This window comes from Neolamprologus multifasciatus, chromosome 20 (genome assembly GCF_963576455.1).
Source record: "Neolamprologus multifasciatus chromosome 20, fNeoMul1.2, whole genome shotgun sequence".
Taxonomy (NCBI): Eukaryota; Metazoa; Chordata; class Actinopteri; order Cichliformes; family Cichlidae; genus Neolamprologus; species Neolamprologus multifasciatus.
The window spans coordinates 8,025,123-8,035,078 of record NC_140458.1 but is presented as its reverse complement, the minus strand read 5'-3'; the positions used below and the strand labels follow the sequence as shown (position 1 = coordinate 8,035,078).

Genomic DNA, 9,956 nt, shown 5'->3' with positions numbered 1-9,956 from the left:
ATACAGGCCATTTACAGGCCATTTGATAAAGCGACAGCAAAAATAAAGAAAAAGAAAAAAGGCTACAATGGTAAACAGTAAAATAAGCCTATAAATTATTGACTGTTATTTTTTATTTGGCTTGAGGACCTTTGTTTTTAAACGTGATCTATCTCCCCTCTTTTATCGTTCTCACCTTCACTGCCTCTGTTCCTTGCAGCTTCACTGTTACTGTCTCTATCGCATTCACACACTGTGTTCTGTCTCGCTTCTACTGACTTTTATTCTTCTTCTCTCCAGTGCTACTCTCCATCTGCTTCCTACTCAGACTACAGATGTCTTCCACAAACAACATATTCTTCGGAAGACTGGAGATTCCTCCCTGACCTCATCTGTCAACCTGTCCATCACCAATGCAAAAAAGAAAGATCTCAGAACCCCACCCCCACCTTCATCCCATCTGCCACTCCTACCACACACATCCCTACTGTTGTCGTCCACATATATGTGGGCTATTGGATAAAAGATGTAAGAGAAATATAACTTATAAAATATTAACTGTGTTTCTTTAGGGGTCATTTTAATCAAAGTTTAAAAAACAAAAAAAACAAAAACAAACAAACACTTGAACCCTGTTTATACAGTCTCACAGCATTTTGTTCAGGATATTTAAAAATATATATATTGTTATACTAATATAAAAGTGTTTACGTAAGTTAAATAAAATAAAATAAAATAAAATACAAATATTTTTCCCCGCCGTTAACCTCCTGCAGAGTAGGGGGCGGCATTTCTTCTCAGAGCTGTTGGGCAGAATCGATCACAGAAGAAAGGAACAATTTGTCCCACCGGCGTTTTATTTAGCAGCAGAAGGTCGTTCGCAGCTGGCAGCAGTTTGGCAATATTTATAGCCAGAAAGTGACGTAAATAGTTTAACTTTGTTTCAAGTTTGGAACTCGACGCGTGGAGTAATGTGAGTATTACGTTAAAAAAAACAGCGGAACGTAGCCATACGTCGTGATTGGTTGGGCTGTTGGAAATCTTGCTAGCTAACGTTAGCAGCTGACTGCCGTAACTAACGATAGTTACGCTCACAGTTCGGAAAGCGGCTGTGCTAACGCTACGTGTTCATTAATATACCCGCACCGAAGTAGCGTGCAGGTTGGACTGGACCCTTGAATCTCTGTGCCCTCGGTCTTAAAGCAGACCCCGGGCTAGCTCGACAGACCCAGGATCTCCCTCTCTTGAAACGGAGAGGCTGACTTGATGGCAGCCTCGACCGGTGCCCGGAGATTACCCATGGGTGTTCGGACGTTCAGTGACTTTCTCCAGATCGCCACTGTGGGCTCTCCTCGCTCATGTCGCACGGCGGTGCAAAGAGGATGCCTGCGACAAAATATCAGGTGAGCCTGTCGGGGAGTTACTGGAGGCTGTTATTATTATGGTTAACAGCACCGAGCTGGTCATTCAGTACAGAGGGACTGACGCTCTGCCGCCACCGAGGGCGGACGATATATAACGGGAAGGTCACAAGATAATGTTATCAAGCTCCATAATTCTGGTTTCTTATCTTTAAAGTGTGACCAGCCTCCATTTGAGAAGCAACTGCTGATTAGTGTAACAGAACTACCAATAACCAGGACTGTCTCACCAGGTAAAGGCAGCTGTTAACAACTGCCTTCGACATGGGTTCTGCAGTCCAGTCTGCTTTAATGTTTTTGTAGAATATATACATAAACATAAATGAAAACAAGCAAGTTAATCGTTATAATTGTGCCATGTTGCTGGTGAAAACAAATTACAAGAAGCTAACTTGATATAGAAGGATATTAACTATGTTTGCACTGTTGTATTGACTTCACATAACTGTAAAATCACAACTATAAACCACTCAACTTTGTTCTTTCATGCATGAAATATAAACATTACAGAATACCCCCACAGTTATTTTATTCCATAAGTGAACTGCTGAAAATAAGACCTGAAGAATGGTGTACAAAAGACAATAGCTCAATAAGGTAAAGATTACAAAGGTAGCACAGGAAAAAGCGTAATAAAAATCTAAGTAAAATAACCTAACGCCACTTAAAAAGCTTGATATTTTCTATAAATTCTAGTTATCATTACAGTTAATTCAAATATTTTGTAACTCCTAGTTTTAATTATTAGTTTAGATTTAGTAATTATAATAACCTTGGTGCAGATGGTGGCTTATCCATAATGGATAACATGTTTCCAAAATGTGGAGAACAGTTTCCAAAACAGCCTGTTTGTGGTAGCAGTGAATAGTATGATGCATTGACTTAATGAATGAATGTTTTCATGTTTTGGGAAGCACACACACATAATCACTTGCATTAACTAGTGATCACAACCCATTTTATCAGGTTGACCTTAATCAAGGTAAACTTTGTGTTAATGGATCTTTAGATGAAAGAATAAAATAAATCACTGCTTCACTGCTGTTTAACTTGATTCCAACAAATGGCAAACAAATTCTCTGTCATAACCTATGATGTCTTATGGTAAAGTTATATAAAAACTTGAAAACTGCTGCTTCATTTAAGTGAAATATTTTATTCACAAGGATCTAATGTTTCGTGTCATAATTTGATACAGCAATATTTTAATTTGCCTATTTAGTTTGATCCTTAACTCTCAGTATGAGAAAATATGTTGCTCACCCCTATCCTACAGGCTACCTTCCAGAAAGCACAAAGCTAATTTGTTCAATCAGAGCAGGTAGGTGTCACCTTACAGCTTTTTGCTATTCACAAAAAAAGACCAGACGTGGAAAATACCAGCATGCTCTCAACAGTGACCTTTCATAACTCTCTGGTCCATCTAGTGCACTCACTGACTGTTGGAACTGGAAACTGGAAAGCAGTGGACCTATTTTGTTGCAGACTGCACTCTTTCTAGATAGGGGCTTATGGCACATCACTTCAACACAGATTCTAATTACCTTTCCAGACACTTGTCGTCATGTGGCATTTTGATGACAAGAAGTCCCAGGGTGCTTTGCCTTCAAGATTGTGACACAATGACAGCGGTTTCCCAAAGCAGAAGCTTCATCAGCCTCACCAACAAAAGGAAGGAGTACTCTGAACGTAGAATACTTGGGTAAGTATTGATGAGCCTTTTTATAATCATAAATTTGATCATTAATACAAAAAATTTAATTAAGAGGATATTCCTGTTACAGGTATTCTATGCAGGAAATGTATGATGTTGTGGCCAACGTTGACGACTACAAGCACTTTGTGCCTTGGTGTAAGAAGTCCCAGACCATCATGAAAAGAGCAGGTCACTCCAAAGCCCAGCTTGAAGTGGGATTTCCTCCAGTAGTGGAAAGATACACATCTATGATCACTAATGTTAGACCTCATCTAGTCAAAGTAAGGAATGGTACAAAAATATTATCCCAGTCCTTCTGAATTGTGATATGTGATTTTAATGCTCCATCTGTTGCTAGAATTTGTTTATATATAAACTATATGACTGAAACACAATTTCTGTGTTTTACAACTCTTAATTATTGTCTTTGTTTTGGTTATTTGTAGGCAGTGTGTACAGATGGAAAGCTCTTCAATCACCTGGAGACGATATGGCGCTTTAGTCCTGGCATTCCCGGTTACCCTCGTACCTGCACCGTAGACTTTTCTGTAAGTAGCCTATGCTTCACTTTAGCCTGTAGCTCACTTTAACTTTAACTGCTTGTGTCTACTAAACACCACATGGGATAGATGATACATCAGAACACTGATATCATTAAAGTCTGTATTCATGCTCATTAGTTAATGTTTTTTATGCTGTGAAAAAGCACAAATGTAAAAATTACACTTTGTGGTTTTGTGAATGGTTACATGTGGGAGACCACCTGTGGAAGTGTTTCCCAAACATTTGATTTACCTATGTTATATAATTTTTAATATTACTACTTTTGCAATTGTCAGTTTTTCCTTATATCTATTCAAGAGATGATTTACTGTTTGGTTGGCAGTCTCCAACTTCTTATTTTAAAAGGTCAGTTGCTTCTTATCAGCAGCTCCCGCCCCCTTCCTGTCTAATTTGTTCATTTTGGCTGAAGACAAGCAGTGGCCACTCGTTTCACTCTCTCTAAAGGGTTTGTTGTCCTGTGGTCAGACTCCAGCTCCACCCTCTTTAACTGCAAGTTAAAGGAAATGCCACCAGAACAAGATCTATTTCTGCAGGAAACCTTTCAGTCAGGTTTTTTTTTTTTGTTTGTTTGTTTTTTTAAACCATCAGTCTGGCTTCGTCCCACTTTTTTCACTCTTTATGCTAAGCTAACTGTGTTCCAATCTCATCTGATATCTTTGCAAGAACACAAATAAGCTTAGCTTTAACCTATCATGCCCACTATATATATTTGCCGTATTTCTTTAAACTTCTGCTCTCTAATTATTATGTTTCTGTGTGTTTAACAGATATCCTTCGAGTTCCGCTCTTTGCTGCACTCACAGTTAGCCACCATGTTCTTCGATGAAGTGGTAAAGCAGAATGTTGCTGCATTCGAGCGGCGAGCCTGCAAGCTTTACGGCCCAGAGACTCGCATCCCACGAGAGCTGATGTTTCACGAGGTGCATCACACGTGATCTCAGCAACTGTACGTCTTCATCTGGCCTTAAACCGTACCCTCTTTATTCCCCCAATAAACTTAAACCTGCATGATGTGGCTTAGAAGGCCACTACATCAAATCTCCACTGCTTCATAGATGTTATAGCGGCTACCAAAGGTGTAGCGCATCTAATGCTTGCAAACATAATGTTGTAATTCCTGCCTTAGTAAATTTTTGCTCACCTCCCTTCTCATTGTGTTACGTTTGTCCATTTTCTGTCTACCTCCAGATTAGGGTCTCCTTGTTTAGCAGAAAGAACAGTAAGTCATCGCAGCATTGTTACATTGTGCTGGAGACTCAGTTATTACTTTAAACTTAAACTTCGGTTTTTCTATAAGACACAGAGTCCCTTTTGCCGAAGCAGTTGTCTCACTGTAACTTGAGGTTACTACTATCAAGTGAACTTCAGCTCTTATATACTGGGAAAGCACATTCTTTGCTTTTACACTTAGCATTGACTTCATTTCAAATGGAAATAGTAATATATAGTTTGAAATAAAGTACTGGTATTGCTGCAAAATAATATTGCTTTTAGTTCTTTAATTTATTCAGCAGCACTTTTCAACCAGTTTTATTGGGGTTTATATTGACAGTGCCATGCTATAAGAGCATTATTGTAGGTTAGTATGAAGTGCAAAGGAGGAAAATTAGCTGTGGTCTCAGTATACTAGGATTTGAGAAATGTCACTTTAACTTGGATGCTGTGAGGATTGGGCTTTAGAACGTTAAAAAAGAAAAATTAGCATAGTAGTTTTAATAATGCCTTGTTTTACAGCCCAGCACTAGTATCAGTCAGTAAAGGTGGGGAAATAAGAATTAGCACAACCAAGAACCCCTGTTGAAACGGTGAAAAATCTGCAGTACTGTAAAAGGTATCTCAAAGAATGTAAGAAGTGTACAATGTTACACTCAAAAATTATCTTTATGATCGATTAAAAACAAAACAAAATTGGAAATTAAAGATGGCTTCTTGTGATTTGAATGTGGCTTATATTGTAATTGGATCAAAAATAAATAAACATTGCCATGTTATGTGGATTCTAACTGTTAGGAGTCAGTTTAGGTCATAGGTTAAAAAATGTAGGCGTGCCCTTGCTAGTGGGCTGTTTTGTGTTTAGATTCTTTTGAAGGTGATCCGGAGGATGAAACACTCGAGTCATCTTTCTATAAATTGTAGCTGTGGGCTGTAGAATAAAACATTACTTATTTATCAATGAGTTTCATGCTTATTTGTTGACATTTCAGCTTATCTTTACACACATTTTGATGCATGGATATAAGTAACAAAGGCAAATATATTTGTAGCATTTATGTGTTGCATTGTCAGGACTTGACTTAAATTTAAAATCAAGCAGCCCCTTCACAGTATTCTGTGATAAAGGGCTATTAAAGGTAACTGATTGTATTTTGCTACATTTTAAAGGTGACTCGTAAGTTGCTAAAGAAGTAATTTAGTGTGACCTTCTCTGTGAAAAATGTTTCATTTTGTCCAAATGGTCCAGTAAAGCTAAAAGGTGTTTTCGTATTTTTGTGAAACTGAAGTATGTTGTTTTATTTTTGGTTAGTAAGGTGATTTGGGAATTAAGAAAAATGAGTCCTCAAAACCCAAGACAGGCGTATTCAGTCTGAGAATCACTGTTACCATTTAAAAAAAATAAATACATTTAAAAATGGTTTGAGGTAAAATCATTGAATACCACTTTTGTGTATTATGTTGCAATTTGGCCTTTGTGTACTATCAAAATTTGAAAAGAAGCAATCAAGATATGATTGAAGTGTAGTTCCAGCGTCTTTTTTTTTTTCTTTGAGCAGTTTAACAAAAGTATTGCATTAACTGTGTAGTTTTATTTAAGATGGTCCTACCATTGCCAGACTCAAAGTGGACTAACATAATTATAAATAATGTTAATGAAAATTTTGTGTCGTGTTTTTAACGTTGCATCACATTAGAATTCATCTTTACTCTCAAGGGTTTTTTTTGTCTTTAAGTGTATTACAGAGAGAGTTTGTTTTTCATTGTAAGTGCCAATCCTTATTGGAAAAGAAGGGGCAGTGTAAACAGAAATATTTTCCGAATTAGCCTATTATGCTTTTCTTGATTTTCTGACATATACATATAGATTCTTATAATAGTGAATGCTCGTATTAAATATGCCAAAAATTGAACATAATGAGGTCAGCGTATGCACAAGTAATGCCTGTGAGCCAAACGCTCAGGTTCCAGGCAGGTTTTTCTACTGTCTGCACTATATGATGTCAGTGACAGTGGTTATCTCAGGCACACTGCTTGGGTTATGAGCTCAGAAGCCCCGCCCACCTGCTGTTCTAACCTCGTGTTTGTAAAGGCTGCCCAATCAGAAAGGTGGAGGAGCTAAAACAGGTTATTTCAGACAGTGGATGAACTGAGGGGCTGCACCAAGCTGTAGTATAAGATAAACTGATAAATGAACTGTGACTCATGCAAAAGCTACTCTAGTACAGTCCAGATGAGCATAAAGGGTTCACTTGAAATTATTGTAACCCTTCGACCCCTCTGTACATTTCCACATCAATATTCATGCTGCAGGTGTATTAATGACCACTGGTCTTAATACAGGCAGCCTTGTATGTATAAAAGGAGATATAAATAAATATCAGTCACTTGTTGCTTCAATCAAAATTATTTTCACTGTTTTGGATTTCAGTTGCTTTTTTTTTTTTTGCAAGCAGAAAATGTATCTATGTAAATATCAGTGTATTTTAAATTTGTATTTAAATAAAAAGGAGCTGTCACATTTTGCGTATGCGCTTTTTTAAAAGGTGATTGATAAAACAAAAACAAAACCGACTCCTGAAGGTATACCTGCATTAGTGCTTGAGCATTGTGTCCTTCACTTGCAGCAGCTGCGTTATAATGCATTTAGATGACACCAGGTACCGTTTTTAGACTGAGCTTGTGTTCCAGAGGATGGCATTGAGTTGATGTCCCTTAGCACTGGTTGCTTTTGTTGCACAAGTGGAGTGGAAAGAGTGGCACAGCTCAGCTGACCAGCAAGAAACCAGAGTGGGGTGATGGTATTTGGGCCAGTTATTAATAACAGCACATAGGAGAGGTGGGCATTTGGACCATCTTCTCATGATCACAGTATGGAATAAAGACTAATTGAAATTGGAGCATTACAACAAGAATCATTGATGATCATGATATTCTTAAATGAGCAGGTTTTGTATCTGGTTTTTGAATTCAAACACTCCTTTACACTCTTGCCTAGAGCTGTATGTGTCATCGGAAAGAGAAAATTACTAAAAGTTTACAGTGTAAATACATTTTTTTACGTTGTGCCATCATCCTCATGTTACAAACATGACAAGAATTTACCTAACTGACCTCACTTGAACCCTGTCACTGTCATGAATCATTTTGAAATGCCACACACGATTGCAAGAAAAAAAGTCTGTAATGCCTTTGAAGTTATCAAGTAGCACTAATCACTCATAAAATATATTTTTTTTTAATCTAAAGTCACAACAGCTGACAAGTTCAAGGTCTTTAAACATTGATGCTTTTCATATTTTATGGTCCACACTGAATAACCACACAGTGCAGGATGGAAAAAGGTAAACCTCTGTGGAACAGCTTCTCCAAAAGGTATTTAGTGAGGTCAAGTGTTCCAGCTAAGGATCTCATTTTGGAAGTGTGAGTTGAAGAGGTGCCCTTCCTATAAATAAAGGCATTCAAAGTGTGTGAACTGACAAGAAGTGATGTTCTCAGTAAAGATTGCTCAGTGTGAATGGTCTTTGAATCAGGAGCATTACAGCGACACACAAAGTTTGGTTTGTTAGCAATCCACAATAAGGGAAATTAACTGCTGTTAACAAATGGACATAAGGTTTACTAATGAATACATTGGTTTGAAGATCATTATCTGGTTATTATAAAAATGCAAATTATGTTTATACATCTTAGTAAACTGTTAATATGTACTGTGTAAAGCATTATCAAACATTATTTGGATGCAAGTGTAAAGTCTAATACTTGTTTAAATAGATAATAAGTAGGTAGGTAAGGGTGTAAATCACCAGACTGTGAAGCTGGAGAATGCAGTTTTGGTCCTGTTATATTCACTGTTTATTACATTTGCTCCTGAATGTTAGGTACACTTGTTCAACTGCTCTTTAATGCAAATATCTAATCAGCCGATCGCATGGCAACAACTCAATTCATTTAGGCATCCATGGCATGGTCAAGATGAACTTGTGATGTTCCAGTCAAGAATCTGAATGGGGAACAACAGTGATTTACATGACTTTGATGTGGTATAGTTGTTTGTGCTAGATAGGCTGTTGTATTTCAGAAGATGCAGATCTACAGGAATTTCCCCACACAACCATCTGTAGGGTTTACAGAGGATAGCCTGAAAGAGAGAGACCTTGAAAAAATTCCTTGTTGAAGTCAGAGATGGAATGGCCTGACTCTTTGACCTGAACGGTAAGTAAAATTACCACCAGTTACATCCAAGGTATGCAGAAGAGCAGCTTTGAATGCATGTGTCAAATGTCTAAGGAGCTTGGAAACAAAAGCATCTAGACTTCTTTTCTTTAAGTTTTGTCTTTAAGATGTTTCACCTCTTATCTGAGAAGCTTCTTCAGTTCTAAGCACAATTGGTGGAGAATCCCAGATTTTAAGCCCTATGGGAGTGTCCGCAAGAGGGTCATGGACTCTCTATTGATCTTTTACCTAATCACATGAGCCAAGGTCTGAAAACGGGTGTGTCTCACAGTCAGCCAAGGTTTCAGGTGAATCCATTGTGAAACCCATCCCCACCCTATCATGTGATTTATTGAGGTCAAATAGCCCAGGATGTGAGTGGGCGTTAAGGCGTCTGGGAAAGGATCTCAAAACTGTATTGCAGATGGCAGACAGTTGGTGTCGTGAACCACCGCCTCTGTTCAAAGATGGCCGTTCACAGTTGACATAGATGGATTCTTTCACACCATCCTTCTGCTCTGTCCAAAATGTGAACACTGGCATCCTCCTTTAGATGCAGATGTCCTGTGGAGGTGGCTCTTCTGTGTTGTGCCATGCTTTTATGAAGTGTCTGTTTGGTCTCTCCGATGTAGAGGTCTGAGCATTCCTCGCTGCACTGTACAGCATACACTACCTTGTTAAGTTAGTGTTTAGGAGTTTTGTCTTTGCAAGCTCCTTAGACTACGATGACTGAGAACCTTCACAGACACTAGTCAAATCTTGGATCCGCTCACCATAACTGGAAAACAGTAGACTGAATGTTGGGTTGATGAATTTCCATTGCTGTTGGCATAAACAGCCTGAAAGCATGCTTCCACCCTGGCTTGTAT

At 38.2% G+C, this 9,956-nt stretch overlaps 1 protein-coding gene across 1 annotated transcript; it reads left to right on the top strand.

Moving 5' to 3' along the window:
* The first annotated feature begins 789 nt into the window (after nucleotides 1-789).
* Nucleotides 790-6,278, top strand: coq10a (coenzyme Q10A). The gene is made up of 5 exons (XM_085144589.1): nucleotides 790-1,382; nucleotides 2,953-3,102; nucleotides 3,185-3,377; nucleotides 3,543-3,644; nucleotides 4,428-6,278. The coding sequence occupies exons 1-5, from the start codon at nucleotides 1,246-1,248 to the stop codon at nucleotides 4,593-4,595; spliced, it is 750 nt and encodes a 249-aa protein (XP_085000715.1). The 5' UTR covers nucleotides 790-1,245; the 3' UTR covers nucleotides 4,596-6,278.
* The last annotated feature ends 3,678 nt before the right edge of the window (nucleotides 6,279-9,956 follow it).